The sequence below is a fragment of the Electrophorus electricus genome, chromosome 4 (assembly GCF_013358815.1).
Source record: "Electrophorus electricus isolate fEleEle1 chromosome 4, fEleEle1.pri, whole genome shotgun sequence".
Classification (NCBI taxonomy): Eukaryota; Metazoa; Chordata; class Actinopteri; order Gymnotiformes; family Gymnotidae; genus Electrophorus; species Electrophorus electricus.
In genome coordinates this window covers 1,594,490-1,616,155 of record NC_049538.1, presented here as the reverse complement: position 1 = coordinate 1,616,155, position 21,666 = coordinate 1,594,490, and the positions used below count along the sequence as shown (strand labels likewise).

General features: G+C 37.2%; 2 protein-coding genes across 2 annotated transcripts; both read left to right on the top strand.

Annotated features, from left to right (window-relative positions):
* On the top strand, window positions 1–5,322 carry LOC118241148 (uromodulin-like). The gene is given in 8 exon segments (XM_035525065.1): window positions 1–199; window positions 284–397; window positions 975–1,037; window positions 1,431–1,829; window positions 3,549–3,821; window positions 3,824–3,937; window positions 4,029–4,094; window positions 5,312–5,322. Coding segments are annotated over 8 exon segments (1,239 nt in total).
* A 186-nt stretch (window positions 5,323–5,508) lies between these two features.
* LOC118241147 lies at window positions 5,509–21,651 on the top strand. Its single transcript, XM_035525064.1, is given in 26 exon segments — window positions 5,509–5,563; window positions 6,825–7,331; window positions 7,558–7,944; window positions 8,052–8,120; window positions 9,010–9,504; window positions 9,732–10,118; window positions 10,207–10,278; window positions 11,379–11,855; window positions 12,082–12,468; window positions 12,557–12,628; window positions 13,727–14,054; window positions 14,106–14,221; window positions 14,448–14,834; window positions 14,923–14,994; window positions 16,097–16,183; window positions 16,224–16,321; window positions 16,323–16,593; window positions 16,823–16,851; window positions 16,854–17,028; window positions 17,031–17,210; window positions 17,299–17,370; window positions 18,472–18,966; window positions 19,193–19,579; window positions 19,668–19,739; window positions 20,836–21,312; window positions 21,539–21,651. Coding segments are annotated over 26 exon segments (6,267 nt in total).
* The last annotated feature ends 15 nt before the right edge of the window (window positions 21,652–21,666 follow it).

Here is a 21,666-nt window from a genome sequence, read left to right as displayed (position 1 = left end):
ATGACAGTTGTTTTGAACAGTCTTACATCTTATGAGCCCTGTAATGACTACGTCTCCCTGGATCAACCCTGGAGAGCCAATAATGCAACTGGGTTGGGAATTTGTGACAGCAACTTCAACTGGAATGGCTGGTACCGCCTGCTGTACAATGGGATGGACATCCATATGGCAGAGAGCTGTGTTGATGTTAACAGATGTGGTACTTTCTACACTCTGTGGCTCAATGGTCCTCATCCTCAGCTAGAGGATGGAGTGGTCACCCGCCAGGTCTGTGCAAATGCAGGCTATGACTGCTGCCTCTTCAAGTCCACCCCAATTCGTGTTAAAGCATGCCCAGGCAATTTCTATGTGTATGAGATTGTCAGTCCAATGTTCTGCAACATGGCTTACTGTACAGGTATTTACACAATTATACATTTCAAATACATTATTATTATTATTATTATTAACAACAACAACAACAACAACAACAATAATAATAATAATAATAATAATACATTATATAGCACTCTTCTCAGATCCAAGGTTGTTTTTCAGTGCATATAACACAATAAATTCACACACACACACACACACACACACACACACACACACACACACACACACACAGACACACACACACACACACAGAGGACAGATGAGATCATAATAAAAGTTCTAGATGAATAGTAATACTTTTAGCTGTGTTTTAAATGGCAAACAGAAGAACAGTCTACCACAGTCAATTGTTATGGGCCAGAGTATAATGAAGAACTATAAGGTGTAGGGAAAAGCTGAGGGGTGTAGGGAAACACAAAGACTGGAGGGAGCAGGACTGTTTTACAACCATGAGTTAAAGTCTGCACTGAGTGCAGGAAGTCCGTATCACTGAAGATGGAAGTGACATGGAAGAGCTGTTCATATACTGTAAATATTTCATCATATTGTAATCCTTTGATTTTCAATTTTGCATTTCTCCTGCTTTCCCTCTTCAGATGTCAACACCACATCTCCAGTTCTTGTAACCTCATCTGGTACGGAATCCAGTGTGACCATTAGTAAGTTCTTTAGCCATGTCATTAGTCTGAATGGATCCAGTTTCATGATTTGTTTCCTTACCCAACTAATCTGCAAATAATTCTGGTGTCTTTGGTATTAATTAGCTTTTTAAAATTCATATGCCATCTAATTTTTGTATGGACTATTTTAAAGAAACATGACATGATAAGAAAAAAATAACCTAAAAGTAAAGAAGATTATGTATGCACATTGTGTATGAGAGAGGTTTTCAGACCCTTTCAATTTTGGTATGTTACAAACTCATCTTAACATGTGGAAAACTTGAAAGCATCTGGAAAATGTATGTTTAAGCATTTGGGGTTCTATGGATACCTGATTGTTTTGTAATAAAATATTCTAATTGATAAGCTATCAATGTTATGCTTCCACAGAGTCCACTCAAGATGACTTCACGTTTGACCCTTGCTACTACTACGATGTCATTGATGACTACTGGAGGGGCACGAACACTTACAGCACTGGTCATGATGACACCGTTATTGAGTGGGATGGCTGGTATCGGCTGTTTCTCCAGGGGAATAGCGCTCAGATGTCTGAGTGGTGTGTGAGCTACGTGACGTGTGGTGGCTACACTCCACTTGTACTTGGTGGTTCTCATCCACAACTAGAGGATGGAATTTTGACCAGAGAAATCTACGCCTACTCTGATGGTCAGTGCAGCTCAGTGTCCAGGTCCCACCCCATCCAAGTGAAAGCCTGTCCAGGAAATTACTATGTCTACAAACTTGTCAAGCCAGATGTGTCTATTCCAATGCCTACATACTGTGCAGGTAGAGTATTTCTCTGTCTTTGTTTTAATCGATCATTTTTATATGTTCAGCTCTTATGTGTGTAGCCCATATGTTTAGTAATAAATTGATTTTATATAAGACCCTATATTTGTAAATAAAGCATTAGGAAAGATTTACATTTTATCTTGCATGTTAGCCACTTAATAAACTGAGAGAAAATTGATACACAACAAACAGAGGATTTCACCCATCAGAAACAACCTGAGACAAATATTTCACAACAAAAATAGGAAAGAATGTGAATCTTTAAAAACAAACGTTTGCCATTATGTCAGGTGTTTAAAACAAAGGTCACTACTATTATTATATTTTCTTTTTCTTTTATTTTTAATGGCTGTAAATGAAAGAAAATGTCAATCAAAGACCTGTATGTGGTATGACTAAGATGCCTCATAAGGGATAACATTCAAAGACAATATGTAAAAATTACATTTTGGACTGACAAATCATATATCTTAAAAATGCATATAATCTTGGTGATATTATATAGCATTTAAACTTTCTAACATCACTGGTTTGTTTCCTTAACAGTGAGTTTTAGATACCCAAATATTGACCCCTGTGAAAACTATAATGATCTGAATAAATGTCCATTTATTTTGGCATATAAATCCAGAAATCATACTGTGACAGCAGGTAGCTGACATGTGGTGAAGTTATGTAATTGTATTAGCTCCACCATAACTACAGGGAAAATGTTGGAATGGAACACAAGTTATAATTACCATCACCTGATTTATATTGAGAATAGACTAGAGTTGGGGAGGTCATTATGTAAAATGTTTATGTTTAAAGGAGAACCACTGCTGAGTACATATAGGAATATAGGAGAAATGCTATTTCAACACATATTTCCTCACGTTAATAATAATAATCATTTTTTATGTTTGTAGTTTTCCTAAAACTACTCATTTTGAAAATGTTTCTATTGCAGATGTGGACAGCTTTACAACACTTACCACTGCAATCTCTCACAATACCGGTAAACTACTCACTTCCTCTACATGGAACTGATTTTGAGTCATTTATACAATGAGATAATAAATAATTATTTACCTTACTGGTTTTTAGATCTATGTATATTTCATCATTAGGAAAAAAACATTTTTGATTAAAGTGTTTAATTAGAATCACTTGTGTATTATAAACCTCTTGTTGTTGTATAGTCTTTATACCATGCTGTGCTATGTATTATTCACATTAGCCATCTTCTAGCTCTTTTACAGTGATCAGTTTCTGGCCATTTAGAAGGTACACTGAACTTATTGAATGACTAGATGTGGTTCATGTGGCAGACCATCCTCAGCACAGCTTTACATTACACAGAACACATTTACACATTTTTACTGATGCTTAGACATTATGTAGTAATACTTTGTAACCATTAACAAACATTCAGGTTTCTGTGCAAATAATCACAATACTCTGAATAAAATCTGATGCAAAACATCACCAAACTTGCTGAGAAAATATAGTGATACAACAGATTCCAACAATTGGCTTCAGTACAATGATGTGGGGCCTAGTGGAACATGCAGTACCAAATGTGCCAAGCTGTGCTCTTCCAGAGTTAAGAGGGCTTGCTTTAGTTGGCATCCCAAGGGTTTCAGACGGGCACATCACACATCCTGCCACCACTCCACTATAGCGCACAAAACAAGAATGTATTTTTATTTATGTTTTATTTTTCTTTGACAGTTGCTGTCAATGATTCATCTTATGACCCCTGCAATTACTATGTCACCCTCGACCAACCCTGGAGAGCCAATACTGCACCTGGCTTGGGAATTTGTGACATCAACTTCAACTGGAATGGCTGGTACCGCCTGCTGTACAATGGGATGGACATCCGTATGACTGAGAGCTGTGTTGATGTTTACAGATGTGGTACTTTCTACACTCTGTGGCTCAATGGTACTCATCCTCAGCTAGAGGATGGAGTGGTCACCCGCCAGGTCTGTGCAAAATGCAGGATTCTGACTGTTGCTACTTCAAGTCCAACCCAATTCGTGTTAAAGCATGCCCAGACAATTTCTATGTATATGAGATTGTCAGGCCAATATTCTGCAACATGGCCTATTGTACAGGTATTTTACATGTCTTTATTATTTTTTTTTTACACATTTCTAGAGTTCTACAGGCTTTGTCATCACTGTTTCCACATTTTCTTTTCTGCAGATGTCAGCAGCATCACACCTTCACCTACATCTGAAACCAGTGGAACTGAACTCAACACAACCATCAGTAAGTTGTCTCAAAAATTTGTTTTCAGAAGTTTATTGACTTTCTGAATTACATCTACAACATAGACAAACGATCATATTTACCAGTTTACACAAATTATCCACAAAGTCAATTGCAGTAAAAAACATTTTTGAAAATTACAGTCTACTTTTATTATCCATATACTAATGTAATACTAAAACAGTCTGTTACCTTGAAGCAGTGTGTTGCTTTGAAAACAGACACCAAAAGTGAAAATGGCAAAATGTCTTAATGTTGGCTTATGTTTGTGCTTGGTTCTGATCACATAATAGGTAGGTATGGTTTTATAATTGATAAGTGGACTGGTGATTGTCATTAGCACACTGAATAAAAATGTTATTTATAAAGTGCTTTTCTCTCACTTAATGGTGCTTTAAATAATAATATGCTTGGAGTAATTGAAAGGTTGTCATTTTAATCCTCACCATCGCCAAGTTGCCACTGCTGTGCCCCTGAGTAAGACCCTTAACCCTCAATTGCTCAAGCTCTATCAGCTAAATTACTGCTGTAGTACTATGTACCACATTCAGCTGGTGTTACAGTGGATTTCTACTGGTCAGGTAAAACAACACAATGCAAGGGATCCCATTCAGTTTCAATGGGAAGTGTCGATTCAGCAAATCTGGAGAGTTTAACTGGGAGACAAAAGAGAAGTGGCATTACCACAATCAAGCACGTTGCTACTGAGCATGGGGCAAAATTTGAAAATGTTATGGAGACTGTAGAAGGATTAATGCAGGATTAATTAATAAATCTTAATAAGAGACCTGATGACATTCAAATGAAAAGAGAATCAAAGATGAAAATTAAGAGAGAATCAAAAATGGCACCAAGATTATGGAAGTTTATGAGTACTTTATATTTCTCACAATGTAATGTTAATGTGCAACATTGATTGCAGTCTTGTATAATAATGAGTTGATAATGTGCATTATGATGGCCTTCTGCTTTCCTGGCCTGGAGCTCAGAAGTAATCCAAGGACAGGAACGGTTTGAGGGCACAGGGTGGATTGACAAGAGGGCATGTGTACCAGGAGCTTTATAGATAGTGTAATTATAGTTTGAGAGCATTTGCTTTGGACAGCATGGATTGGTAATCCAAAAAAAAAAAAGTGCATAGAAACAGAAAAGGACTGAAGATTAAGTGGATTAAGGTTATGAGAGGATATTGTGGTTTTCATCTCTGGTGTCCATAGAGGCAACATAAGACTAATGTCAACAAGTAAATCATCAGAGATCCAAATCTTAGAACCAACAACACCATTTAAACCAAGGGGACGAAACAAATCAAGTGAGTGCCCAAGAGAGTAAGTGGGGAAATCAAAGTGCTAAATCAAAACTCAAAAAATTCTACTTCAGTTCCAAATCTTGAGCAACTACAGTTTGTATCGACATGTATGGTAAAGTCACCAAGGACAAATACAATAGGAGACATTGCAGAGACTGCAGTGAGTAATTCATTGACTCTGCAAGTGAAGTAAGGTGTGATTTTGGCAGCGATAGACTAAATTCAGAAAAGTTCTGAATATGTAAGTGTGTGTATGTATATATATATATATATATATATATATATATATATATATATATATATATATATATATATATATATATATATATATATGCCATAAAAGATGAGTCATGTAAGTCTATTACACCAGTTTTTAATCTATTTCGACAGTTAACAGACATCACTAGCACTCGTCAATCAAGGCTTTGACAGACAAATATAACTAGGAGTAAACTAGTTCAAATAATAATAGTCAATGGATGTTTGCTATATTTTGATAAGAAGCGGGCATATCCAGAATTTTGTGTGACAGAATTTTCTCTGACAGAAAGTGACAGGTTCAGGTGACCAAGTAGCAATATTCTTATTTTTCATATAATAAGTCCTCTATATGGTTAAAAAAAAGAGAGTAGCATTAAAATATATTTTGCAAAAATCCATGGTTGGAAGCCTAGATACTGCCCTGAACTACAGCAAATGTTCAACATGGGGACTCCTAGTTAGTTGCTGTGGTAGCAAGCAGTTATATAAAATGTAAAAAGAAATATTCCTTTCATGTCACGTTATTTGGTATACATCTATATGCAACTCATTGATACTACGATGGTTACCCATCTTCATGCAAATTTTCTGTGGTTTTGGTAGCAGCAGGGAACAACCTGCTTATTATTCAGCCTAAAATATACCCTGCACCTGAATGAAATCTCAGCTTCTCACATGTAGCCTTAACGCAGAATGGGATACACCTTGATCACCTGTTACTTGCCATAATAAATTCCAATAGGTAGACACACAGAGAAACATTCCTGTGGCCTCCATTGCTCAGAAAAAGCAAGGCAAAAGCCTCGTTTATTTGCACTAACCAGACATGTTAGTAGTATTTATATGTATTGGCAGCTTATCTTATCCTCCTATTTTACCATTCAGTTGTATTTTATAAGTGTAGTTACAGACTATAGGTCATCTATAGGCATTGCACAGATCATGCAACAATTTCTAGATTTACTAGGACAGATAGAAGTGAGTTGGACACATTCAAAACCATTATAACCTTTGCCTCTGAAGGAGCACTATACTCATTGTAACTCATTGAAAATCATGTTCAAATTAACCCAAGAATGAGTTATATTTTCAACAATATCACTAGAATGGATGCGATGGGAAATATATGTAAAGATCTCCATAATGATGTGTTTCTACAGCAACCAGTCCAGACAGCTCTACTATTGACCCCTGCTACAACTACAATGTTCTTGATGACATCTGGAGAACCACATACAGTTTCTATGGTTATGGCTACTATACTTATGGATTCTCCAGTTACTTCAGCACTCACGATGACAACACTGTTGAATGGGATGGATGGTATCGGCTGTTTCTACAGGGAGAAGATGCACAGATTTCTGAGTGGTGTGTTGAACCCATGTCATCTGGTGGCTACACCCCACTGCTGCTTGGTGGTTCACATCCCCTTATTAAGGATGGAATTGTTACAAGAGAAATCTATGGCTCCTTTTCTTACAATTACTGGTGGTACTGGGGGTACTACTGGGGGTACTACTGGTGGTATGGGGGATACGGGTGGTATGGAAGCCAGTGCAATTACTACACGTCCAACCCAATTCAAGTGAAAGCCTGTCCAGGACATTACTATGTCTACAGACTGGTCAAGCCAGATGTTTCGATTCCTCTGCCCGTGTACACTGCAGGTAGAGTGCGTTTTTCCTACTTCTTCATCATTATATAAGTGCTCATGAGAAACTAGCTAGGGTCCATTAGTTTTCATTAAATAAATAGGTACATGACAAAGGATTCAGAGAGTGATCAAATATCATTAGAATTCATTAATATAAAAACATGATTAATGCTTTAAAAATTGTAGCACATTTTATAAAGGAATGAAGGACATTTTTACTTTTTGTATATCTTTGACAGTGGCTTTAACCAGCCCATCTTATGATCCCTGCAATGAATACATCTATCTGGACCAACCCTGGAGAGCCAATAATGCACCTGGCTTGGGAATTTGTGACAGCAATTTCAACTGGAATGGCTGGTACCGCCTGCTGTACAATGGGATGGACATCCGTATGGCAGAGAGCTGTGTTGATGTTTCCAGATGTGGTACTTTCTACACTCTGTGGCTCAATGGTCCTCATCCTCAGCTAGAGGATGGAGTAGTCACCCGCCAGGTCTGTGCAAATGCAGGATCTGACTGCTGCTACTTCAAGTCCAATCCAATTCGTGTTAAAGCATGCCCAGGCAATTTCTATGTCTATGAGATTGTCAAACCAATGTTCTGCAACATGGCCTACTGTACAGGTAGGACATTCATCTTATTCATTCATTTCATGTGTTTATTTTCCAACACATTTCTAGAGTTCTACAGGTTATGTTCTCTTCCCTGTTTTCACATTTTCTTTCTTTAGATGCCAGCAGCATAACAATTCCTGTGTCTGCAAACATGTCCAGTGGAACAGAACTCACAACACCCATGTGTAAGTTGCTATAAAAATCATTTTTAAAGTCTATAATAAATTGATTGATCGTCTCGATTACAGATTCAAACTTAATACAAAAACTAATGCATGTGGTCCACTGAGGCTAATAATATAAAAAGGAAAATCACTCTATCCATTTTGTCTTGTTGGTGGAAACCTTGACTCATCGAAATATAATTCTACAAGTACCCTTGGACACCTCCCAGTAATGCATTTGTACAAACGAGCCAAAAAGTATAAAACTCCCAAGGAAGAATACTCTGCACTTTGGAAGAATACTCTGCACTTTGTTATTAAGTAAGCTGATAAAGGTGAAGCTATAGCCATTTGGAGAAAAGACCTTTACAAGAATGATAACCTCATCCAAAAATGAGTGGCTAATACAGCTTATATAGGCACAACTGTTCTGACATCAATACACAGATACAGTGCTCCATTCAGTTGACTATTATTCATGCCATTTTGGCAGGGCATCTCTCACACATTCTGCAGAGGACCTTTACTGTCAATGATCTTCACTGTACAATAACAATAATAATTATATATATATATATATATATATATATATATATATATATATATATATATATATATATATATATATATAGCTACCATACCTACCATTGCTACCATACCTTTTTTCTCATGCCAGTGGTCAATAGCACAGTATGGTAGTCTGCTTCTAGAAATACAAAGGGATGAGCTTAAACCAATGCCTCAGAAGGACACAGTCTGACCTCCTGAGCCTGGGGTCAGGAAGCGACACTTCATTCTACCACAAGCTGAATTCCTTGAGTCATATAAAGTATTTTTATAGAACACTTTCTTTTTTTAACATTTTACTTGCTATAAAACTAAATGAAACTCGTAATTATTCTTTTTACAGCAATCAGTTCAGTCACTGATACCTTTGACCCTTGTCACAACTACAACGTACTTGATGACACCTGGAGAACTACATATAGTTTCAATGGTTATGGCTACTACACCTATGGTTACTCTGGTTACTTCAGCAGTCATGATGACACCACTGTTGAATGGGATGGATGGTATCGGCTGTATCTACAGGGACAAAATGCACAGATTTCTGAATGGTGTGTGAACTCCATGACATCTGGTGGTTACACCCCCCTGCTACTTGGTGGTTCACATCCCCTTATTGAGGATGGAATTGTTACTCGAGAAATCTATGGCTCCTTTTCTTACAATTACTGGTGGTACTGGGGGTACTACTGGTGGTATGGGGGATACGGGTGGTATGGAAGCCAGTGCAATTACTACACGTCCAGCCCAATACAAGTGAAAGCCTGTCCAGGACATTACTATGTCTACAGACTGGTCAAGCCAGATGTGTCAATTCCTCTGCCCACATACACTGCAGGTAGAGTGCATTTTCCTACTTCTTTGTCATTATACACGTGGTCATGAGAAACAAATTAGGGTCCATTAGACTTCACTAAATAAATAATTTCACTAACATAAAGGATTTGAAATGTAATCAGATATCATTAGAAGTCACTAATATAAAAATGATTAATGCTTTAAAAATTGTAGAACATTTTATAAAAGGAATGAAGGACATTTTTACTTTTCATATATCTTTGACAGTGGCTTTAACCAGCCCATCTTACGATCCCTGCAATGACTACGTCTCCCTGGACCAACCCTGGAGAGCCAATAATGCAACTGGTTTGGGAATTTGTGACATCAACTTCAACTGGAATGGCTGGTACCGCCTGCTGTACAATGGCATGGACATCCGTATGGCAGAGAGCTGTGTTGATGTTTCCAGATGTGGTACTTTCTACTCTCTGTGGCTCAATAGTCCTCATCCTCAGCTAGAGGATGGAGTGGTCACCCGCCAGGTCTGTGCAAATGCAGGAAATGACTGCTGCTACTTCAAGTCTACCCCAATTCGTGTTAAAGCATGCCCAGGCAATTTCTATGTCTATGAGATTGTCAGGCCAATCTTCTGCAACATGGCCTACTGTACAGGTAGGACAAATGATACATGATTTTAAACATGTAAAGATTTCTACAGGCTTTATGCTGTCAACCCTCTTGTCAAATTTTCTTTTTACAGATGCAAGCACCATCACTCCAATTTCTGCACCTACAACCATATCCAATGGAAATAAACTCAACACAAACATTAGTAAGTTGCTAAAAAAATTATTTTTCAGTCTATATAAATTGATCAATTGTCTGGATTACTTACACAAACTAAACAGACTAGATAATGCATATTGTTCATTTGCAGCTACATGCATTATCCACAAATTAAATGGCAGTGTTTATAATGTAAATCTTTATACATCACTGTCAGTTTCACCCCTTTTGTATTATGGTTCATCTGGTGACAGCCTGATGTGGTCATGTTTCATATTGTACATCCTTTCTCAAGTGCACTTGTGTCTTGTTTATCCCTTAGTAAACAGTGGATTTAATCCTTTTGTTTTCCTATCCATATTGCTTAGTTTTGTTTGCATTAGTAGTTTTCAAATAAGATTCTTTATTACCAAGAGTGTCCAGTTAATCCCTAGTTCTGGATTCCTCTCCATTCTTTATGTTCCTGTCTACTGGGTTCAGAAGCTCTACATCGATATAGGTAGTGATGGAAAATGAATAAAATAAAACATTGTGACAAAACGAAAAATAAAATATAAAGCAAAGAATGACATAAATTAAATGGAAGTTAAGATTTTTCTGATAAAAGGATAACATATTACAAAATAAAGTACAGAAAAATACAATACAGAAATCGCTTAAGGTTAATTAAAGGCTAACCATTGACGAAAGAGTAGATGAGAAAAAGAGTTCATAGCCTGGACCTCAGCCAACACTGATACAACAGACCACATTAAAAAGATCCCTCCTTGTACTTAACCTTGATCACAGCTTTACTAGACACACCCAATATATATATATTTCAGTTGTTTTTCATATATGTGCAACTGCAGAGTAAAGACCCAACTATTAAAAAAAAAACCCACAAAATCATACACAACTTTCTACATCTCCTGCAAAGTGGGGTAATTAGCTGCAATGTATTTTATAAAGCAATCAAGCTTATGTCTTTGAATGCTGGTTGTTCACATGCTAACAACAGACTATATATATTTTTTTTATTTATGCACTTAAAATCATGTTTAAACAGACACTGTATTTACAGAATATAAATACACATGTTGTTATATTACAACTAAAGGTCATATTTCAATTCTGAGATGTGTGTAATGACTTGTTTTTACACAGCAACCAGTCCAGCCACCTCTACATTTGACCCCTGCTATAACCACAATGTTCTTGATGACACCTGGAGAAGCACATACAGTTACTATGGTTATGGTTACTATGCTTACGGTTCCTCCGGTTACTACAGCAGTCATGATGACACCACTGTTGAATGGGATGGATGGTATCGGCTGTATCTACATGGAGAAGATGCACAGATTTCTGAGTGGTGTGTGGGTTCTATAACATCTGGCGGATACACCTCACTACTGCTTGGTGGTTCACATCCCCTTATTGAGGATGGAATTGTTACTCGAGAAATCTATGGCTCCTTTTCTTACAATTACTGGTGGTACTGGGGGTACTACTGGTGGTACGGAACCCAGTGCAATTACTACACGTCCAGCCCAATACAAGTGAAAGCCTGTCCAGGACATTACTATGTCTACAGACTGGTCAAGCCAGATGTGTCAATTCCTCTGCCCACATACACTGCAGGTAGAGTGCATTTTCCTACGTCTTTATCATTATACATGTGGTCATGAGAAACAAATTAGGGTCCATTAGTCTTCACTAAATAAATAATTTCATGACAAAAAGGATTTGAAATGTAATCAGATATCATTAGAAGTCACTAATATAAAAATGATTAATGCTTAAAAAATTGTAGAACATTTTATAAAAGGAATGAAGGACATTTTTACTTTTCATATATCTTTGACAGTGGCTTTAACCAGCCCATCTTATGATCCCTGCAATGAATACGTCTCCCTGGACCAACCCTGGAGAGCCAATAATGCAACTGGTTTGGGAATTTGTGACAGCAACTTCCATTGGAATGGCTGGTACCGCCTGCTGTACAATGGGATGGACATCCGTATGGCAGAGAACTGTGTTGATGTTTCCAGATGTGGTACTTTCTACACTCTGTGGCTCAATGGTCCTCATCCTCAGCTAGAGGATGGAGTGGTCACCCGCCAGGTCTGTGCAAATGCAGGATCTGACTGCTGCTACTTCAAGTCTACCCCAATTCGTGTTAAAGCATGCCCAGGCAATTTCTATGTCTATGAGATTGTCAGGCCAATCTTCTGCAACATGGCCTACTGTACAGGTAGGACAAATGATACATGATTTTAAACATGTAAAGATTTCTACAGGCTTTATGCTGCCAACCCTCTTGTCAAATTTTCTTTTTACAGATGCAAGCAACATCACTCCAATTTCTGCACCTACAACCATATCCAATGGAAATAAACTCAACACAAACATTAGTAAGTTGCTAAAAAAAATTATTTTTCAGTCTATATAAATTGATCAATTGTCTGGATTACTTACACAAACTAAACAGACTAGATAATGAATATTGTTTATTGCAGCTACATGCATTATCCACAAATTAAATGGCAGTGTTTATAATTTAAATCTTTATACATCACTGTCAGTTTCACCCCTTTTGTATTATGGTTCATCTGGTGACAGCCTGATGTGGTCATGTTTCATATTGTACATCCTTTCTCAAGTGCACGTGTGTCTTGTTTATCCCTTAGTAAACAGTGGATTTAATCCTTTTGTTTTCCTATCCATATTGCTTAGTTTTGTTTGCATTAGTAGTTTTCAATTAAGATTCTTTATTACCAAGAGTGTCCAGTTAATCCCTAGTCCTGGATTCCTCTCCATTCTTTATGTTCCTGTCTACTGGGTTCAGAAGCTCTACATAGATATAGGTACTGATGGAAAATGAATAAAATACAACATTGTGACAAAACGAAAAATAAAATATAAAGCAAAGAATGACATAAATTAAATGGAAGTTAAGATTTTTCAGATAAAAGGATAACATATTACAAAATAAAGTACAGAAAAATACAATACAGAAATCGCTTAAGGTTAATTAAAGGCTAACGATTCATGAAAGAGTAGATGAGAACACGAGTTCATAGCCTGGACCTCAGCCAACACTGATACAACAGACCACATTAAAAAGACCCTCCTTGTACTTAACCTTGTTCACAGCTTTACTAGACACACCCAAAATATATATAAATTTCAGTTGTATTTCATATATGTGCAGCTGCAGAGTAAACACCCAACTATTAAAAAACCCCCACAAAATCATACACCACTTTCTACATCTCCTGCAAAGTGGGGTAATTAGCTGCAATGTGTTTTATAAAGCAATCAAGCTCATGTCTTTGAATGATGGTTGTTCATATGCTAACAACAGACTATATATTTCTTTTTATTTATGCACTTAAAATCATGTTTAAACAGACACTGTGTTTACAGAATAGACATACACATGTTGTTATATTACAACTAAAGGTCATATTTCAATTTTGAGATGTGTGTAATGACTTGTTTTTACACAGCAACCAGTCCAGCCACCTCTACATTTGACCCCTGCTATAACCACAATGTTCTTGATGACACCTGGAGAACCACATACAGTTACTATGGTTATGGTTACTATGCTTATGGTTCCTCCGGTTACTACAGCAGTCATGATGACACCACTGTTGAATGGAATGGATGGTATCGGCTGTATCTACAGGGAAAAGATGCACAGATTTCTGAGTGGTGTGTGGGTTCTATAACATCTGGCGGATACACCTCACTACTGCTTGGTGGTTCACATCCCCTTATTGAGGATGGAATTGTTACTCGAGAAATCTATGGCTCCTTTTCTTACAATTACTGGTGGTACTGGGGGTACTACTGGTGGTACGGGGGATACGGGTGGTATGGAAGCCAGTGCAATTACTACAAGTCCAGCCCAATACAAGTGAAAGCCTGTCCAGGACATTACTATGTCTACAGACTGGTCAAACCAGATTTGTCAATTCCTCTGCCCACATACACTGCAGGTAGAGTGCATTTTCCTACTTCTTTATCATTATACACGTGGACATGAGAAACAAATTAGGGTCCATTAGTCTTCACTAAATAAATAATTTCATGACAAAAAGGATTTGAAATGTAATCAGATATCACTAGAAGTCATTAATATAAAAATGATTAATGCTTTAAAAATTGTAGAACATTTTATAAAAGGAATGAAGGACATTTTTACTTTTCATATATCTTTGACAGTGGCTTTAACCAGCCCATCGTATGATCCTTGCAATGATTACATCACCCTGGACCAACCCTGGAGAGCCAATAATGCACCTGGTTTGGGAATTTGTGACAGCAACTTCCATTGGAATGGCTGGTACCGCCTGCTGTACAATGGGATGGACATCCGTATGGCAGAGAACTGTGTTGATGTTTCCAGATGTGGTACTTTCTACACTCTGTGGCTCAATGGTCCTCATCCTCAGCTAGAGGATGGAGTGGTCACCCGCCAGGTCTGTGCAAATGCAGGATCTGACTGCTGCTACTTCAAGTCTACCCCAATTCGTGTTAAAGCATGCCCAGGCAATTTCTATGTCTATGAGATTGTCAGGCCAATGTTCTGCAACATGGCCTACTGTACAGGTAGGACAAATGATACATGATTTTAAACATGTAAAGATTTCTACAGGCTTTATGCTGCCAACCCTCTTGTCAAATTTTCTTTTTACAGATGCAAGCACCATCACTCCAATTTCTGCACCTACAACCATATCCAATGGAAATAAACTCAACACAAACATTAGTAAGTTGCTAAAAAAAATTATTTTTCAGTCTATATAAATTGATCAATTGTCTGGATTACTTACACAAACTAAACAGACTAGATAATGCATATTGTTCATTGCAGCTACATGCATTATCCACAAATTAAATGGCAGTGTTTATAATTTAAATCTTTATACATCACTGTCAGTTTCACCCCTTTTCTATTATGGTTCATCTGGTGACAGCCTGATGTGGTCATGTTTCATATTGTACATCCTTTCTCAAGTGCAGTTGTGTCTTGTTTATCCCTTAGTAAACAGTGGATTTAATCCTTTTGTTTTCCTATCCATATTGCTTAGTTTTGTTTGCATTAGTAGTTTTCAATTAAGATTCTTTATTACCAAGAGTGTCCAGTTAATCCCTAGTTCTGGATTCCTCTCCATTCTTTATGTTCCTGTCTACTGGGTTCAGAAGCTCTACATCGATATAGGTAGTGATGGAAAATGAATAAAATAAAACATTGTGACAAAACGAAAAATAAAATATAAAGCAAGAATGACTAATTAAATGGAAGTTAAGATTTTTCAGATAAAAGGATAACATATTACAAATAAAGTACAGAAAAATACAATACAGAATCGCTTAAGGTTAATTAAAAGCTAACCATTGAAGAAAGAATAGATGAGAACAAGAGTTCATAGCCTGGACCTCAGCCAACACTGATACAACAGATCCACATTAAAAAGACCCTCCTTGTACTTAACCTTGTTCACAGCTTTACTAGACACACCCAATATATATATATTTCAGTTGTATTTCATATATGTGCAACTGCAGAGTAAAGACCCAACTATTAAAAAAAAACCCACAAATCATACACCCACTTTCTACATCTCCTGCAAAGTGGGTAATTAGCTGCACGGTCTTTTATAAAGCACTCAAGCTTATGTCTTTGAATGATGGTTGTTCACATGCTAACAACAGACTATATATTTTTTTTATTTATGCACTTAAAATCATGTTTAAACAGACACTGTATTTACAGAATAGACATACACATGTTGTTATATTACAACTATATCACAGCAAAAGGTCATATTTCAATTCTGAGATGTGTGTAATGACTTGTTTTTACACAGCAACCAGTCCAGCCACCTCTACATTTGACCCCTGCTATAACCACAATGTTCTTGATGACACCTGGAGAACCACATACAGTTACTATGGTTATGGTTACTATGCTTACGGTTCCTCCGGTTACTACAGCAGTTCATGATGACACCACTGTTGAATGGAATGGATGGTATCGGCTGTATCTACAGGGAAAAGATGCACAGATTTCTGAGTGGTGTGTGGGTTCTATAACAATCTGGCGGATACACCTCACTACTGCTTGGTGGTTCACATCCCCTTATTGAGGATGGAATTGTTACTCGAGAAATCTATGGCTCCTTTTCTTACAATTACTGGTGGTACTGGGGGTACTACTGGTGGTACGGGGGATACGGGTGGTATGGAAACCAGTGCAATTACTACACGTCCAGCCCAATACAAGTGAAAGCCTGTCCAGGACATTACTATGTCTACAGACTGGTCAAGCCAGATGTGTCAATTCCTCTGCCCACATACACTGCAGGTAGAGTGCATTTTCCTACGTCTTTATCATTATACACGTTGGTCATGAGAAACAAATTATGGGTCCATTAGTCTTCACTAAATAAATATTTCATGACATAAAGGATTTGAAATGTAATCAGACATCACTAGAAGTCATTAATATAAAAATGATTAATGGCTTTAAAAATTGTAGAACATTTTTATAAAAGGAATGAAGGACATTTTTACTTTTCATATATCTTTGACAGTGGCTTTAACCAGCCCATCTTATGATCCTCTTGCAATGATTACATCACCCTGGACCAACCCTGGAGAGCCAATAATGCACTGGTTTTGGGAATTTGTGACAGCAACTTCCATTGGAATGGCTGGTACCGCCTGCTGTACAATGGGAGGGACATCCGTATGGCAGAAAACTGTGTTGATGTTTCCAGATGTGGTACTTTCTACACTCTGTGCTCAATGGTCCTCATCCTCAGCTAGAGGATGGAGTGGTCACTCGCCAGGTCTGTGCAAATGCAGGATCTGACTGCTGCTACTTCCAGTCTACCCCAATTCGTGTTAAAGCATGCCCAGGCAATTTCTATGTCTATGAGATTGTCAGGCCAATGTTCTGCAACATGGCCTACTGTACAGGTAGGACAAATGATACATGATTTTAAACATGTAAAGATTTCTACAGGCTTTATGCTGTCAACCCTCTTGTCAAATTTTCTTTTTACAGATGCAAGCACCATCACTCCAATTTCTGCACCTACAACCATATCCAATGGAAATAAACTCAACACAAACATTAGTAAGTTGCTAAAAATTTTATTTTTCAGGCTATATAAATTGATCAATTGTCCTGGATTACTTACACAAACTCACAGACTAGATAATGGATATTGTCATTGCAGCTATATGCATTATCCACAAATTAAATGGCAGTGTTTATAATTTAAATCTTTATACATCACTGTCAGTTTCACCCCTTTTGTATTATGGTTCATCTGGTGACAGCCTGATGTGGTCATGTTTCATATTGTACATCCTTTCTCAAGTGCACTTGTGTCTTGTTTATCCCTTAGTAAACAGTGGATTTAATCCTTTTGTTTTCCTATCCATATTGCTTAGTTTTGTTTGCATTAGTAGTTTTCAAATAAGATTCTTTATTACCAAGAGTGTCCAGTTAATCCCTAGTTCTAGATTCCTCTCCATTCTTTATGTTCCTGTCTACTGGGTTCAGAAGCTCTACATAGATATAGGTAGTGATGGAAAATGAATAAAATAAAACATTGTGACAAAACGAAAAATAAAATATAAAGCAAAGAATGACATAAATTAAATGGAAGTTAAGATTTTTCAGATAAAAGGATAACATATTACAAATAAAGTACAGAAAATACAATACAGAAATTGCTTAAGGTTAATTAAAGGCTAACCATTGAAGAAAGAGTAGATGAGAACACGAGTTCATAGCCTGGACCTCAGCCAACACTGATACAACAGACCACATTAAAAAGACCCTCCTTGTACTTAACCTTGTTCACAGCTTTACTAGACACACCAAATATATATATATTTCAGTTGTATTTCATATATGTGCAACTGCAGACTAAAGACCCAAATATTAAAAATAACACAAAATCATACACCACTTTCTACATCTCCTGCAAAGTGGGGTAATTCCCTGCACTGTCTTTTATAAAGCAATCAAGCTTATGTCTTTGAATGATGGTTGTTCACATGCTAACAACAGACTATATATTTTTTTTATTTATGCACTTAAAATCATGTTTAAACAGACACTGTATTTACAGAATAGACATACACATGTTGTTATATTACAACTATTATCACAGCAAAAGGTCATATTTCAATTCTGAGATGTGTGTAATGACTTGTTTTTACACAGCAACCAGTCCAGCCACCTCTACATTTGACCCCTGCTATAACCACAATGTTCTTGATGACACCTGGAGAACCACATACAGTTACTATGGTTATGATTACTATGCTTACGGTTCCTCCGGTTACTACAGCAGTCATGATGACACCACTGTTGAATGGAATGGATGGTATCGGCTGTATCTACAGGGAAAAGATGCACAGATTTCTGAGTGGTGTGTGGGTTCTATAACATCTGGCGGATACACCTCACTACTGCTTGGTGGTTCACATCCCCTTATTGAGGATGGAATTGTTACTCGAGAAATCTATGGCTCTCCTTTTCTTACAATTACTGGTGGTACTGGGGTACTACTGGTGGTATGGGGATACGGGTGGTATGGAAACCAGTGCAATTACTACACGTCCAGCCCAATACAAGTGAAAGCCTGTCCAGGACATTACTTTGTCTACAGACTGGTCAAGCCAGATGTGTCAATTCCTCTGCCCACATACACTGCAGGTAGAGTGCATTTTCCTACTTCTTTATCATTATACACATGGTCATGAGAAACAAATTAGGGTCCATTAGTCTTCACTAAATAAATAATTTCATGACATAAAGGATTTGAAATGTAATCAGATAGCATTAGAAGTCATTAATATAAAAATGATTAATGCTTTAAAAATTGTAGAACATTTTATGAAAGGAATGAAGGACATTTTTACTTTTCATATATTTTTGACAGTGGCTTTAACCAGCCCATCTTACGATCCCTGCAATGACTACGTCTCCCTGGACCAACCCTGGAGAGCCAATAATGCAACTGGTTTGGGAATTTGTGACAGCAACTTCCATTGGAATGGCTGGTACCGCCTGCTGTACAATGGGATGGACATCCGTATGGCAGAGAACTGTGTTGATGTTTCCAGATGTGGTACTTTCTACACTCTGTGGCTCAATGGTCCTCATCCTCAGCTAGAGGATGGAGTGGTCACCCGCCAGGTCTGTGCAAATGCAGGATCTGACTGCTGCTACTTCAAGTCTACCCCAATTCGTGTTAAAGCATGCCCAGGCAATTTCTATGTCTATGAGATTGTCAGGCCAATGTTCTGCAACATGGCCTACTGTACAGGTAGGACAAATGATACATGATTTTAAACATGTAAAGATTTCTACAGGCTTTATGCTGTCAACCCTCTTGTCAAATTTTCTTTTTACAGATGCAAGCACCATCACTCCAATTTCTGCACCTAGAACCATATCCAATGGAAATAAACTCAACACAAACATTAGTGAGTTGCAAAAAAAAATATTTTTCAGTCTATATAAATTGATCAATTGTCTGGATTACTTACACAAACTAAACAGACTAGATAATGCATATTGTTCATTGCAGCTACATGCATTATCCACAAATTAAATGGCAGTGTTTATAATTTAAATCTTTATACATCACTGTCAGTTTCACCCCTTTTGTATTATGGTTCATCTGGTAACAGCCTGATGTGGTCATGTTTCATATTGTACATCCTTTCTCAAGTGCACTTGTGTCTTGTTTATCCCTTAGTAAACAGTGGATTTAATCCTTTTGTTTTCCTATCCATATTGCTTAGTTTTGTTTGCATTAGTAGTTTTCAAATAAGATTCTTTATTACCAAGAGTGTCCAGTTAATCCCTAGTTCTGGATTCCTCTCCATTCTTTATGTTCCTGTCTACTGGGTTCAGAAGCTCTACATAGATATAGGTACTGATGGAAAATGAATAAAATAAAACATTGTGACAAAACAAAAAATAAAATATAAAGCAAAGAATGACATAAATTAAATGGAAGTTAAGAGTTTTCAGATAAAAGGATAACATATTACAAAATAAAGTACAGAAAAATACAATACAGAAATTGCTTAAGGTTAATTAAAGGCTAACGACTGATGAAAGAGTAGATGAGAAAAAGAGTTCATAGCCTGGACCTCAGCCAACACTGATACAACAGATCCACATTAAAAAGACCCTCCTTGTACTTAACCTTGTTCACAGCTTTACTAGACACACCAAATATATATATATTTCAGTTGTATTTCATATATGTGCAGCTGCAGAGTAAACACCCAACTATTAAAAAAACCCCACAAAATCATACACCACTTTCTACATCTCCTGCAAAGTGGGGTAATTAGCTGCAATGTGTTTTATAAAGCAATCAAGCTTATGTATTTGAATGATGGTTGTTCATATGCTAACAACAGACTATATATTTCTTTTTATTTATGCACTTAAAATCATGTTTAATCAGACACTGTGTTTACAGAATAGACATACACATGTTGTTATATTACAACTAAAGGTCATATTTCAATTTTGAGATGTGTGTAATGACTTGTTTTTACACAGCAACCAGTCCAGCCACCTCTACATTTGACCCCTGCTATAACCACAATGTTCTTGATGACACCTGGAGAACCACATACAGTTACTATGGTTATGGTTACTATGCTTACGGTTCCTCCGGTTACTACAGCAGTCATGATGACACCACTGTTGAATGGAATGGATGGTATCGGCTGTATCTACAGGGAAAAGATGCACAGATTTCTGAGTGGTGTGTGGGTTCTATAACATCTGGCGGATACACCTCACTACTGCTTGGTGGTTCACATCCCCTTATTGAGGATGGAATTGTTACTCGAGAAATCTATGGCTCCTTTTCTTACAATTACTGGTGGTACTGGGGGTACTACTGGTGGTACGGAACCCAGTGCAATTACTACACGTCCAGCCCAATACAAGTGAAAGCCTGTCCAGGACATTACTATGTCTACAGACTGGTCAAACCAGATGTGTCAATTCCTCTGCCCACATACACTGCAGGTAGCCTGCATTTTCCTACTTCTTTATCATTATACACATGGTCATGAGAAACAAATTAGGGTCCATTAGTCTTCACTAAATAAATAATTTCATGACATAAAGGATTTAAAAGGTAATCAGATATCATTAGAAGTAATTCATATAAAAATGATTAATGCTTTAAAAATTGTAGAACATTTTATAAAATGAATAAAGGACATTTTTACTTTTTGTATATCTTTGACAGTGGCTTTAACCAGGCCATCTAATGATCCCTGCAATGACTATGTCTCCCTGGACCAACCCTGGAGAACCAATAATGCAACTGGTTTGGGAATTTGTGACAGCAACTTCAACTGAATGGCTGGTACCGCC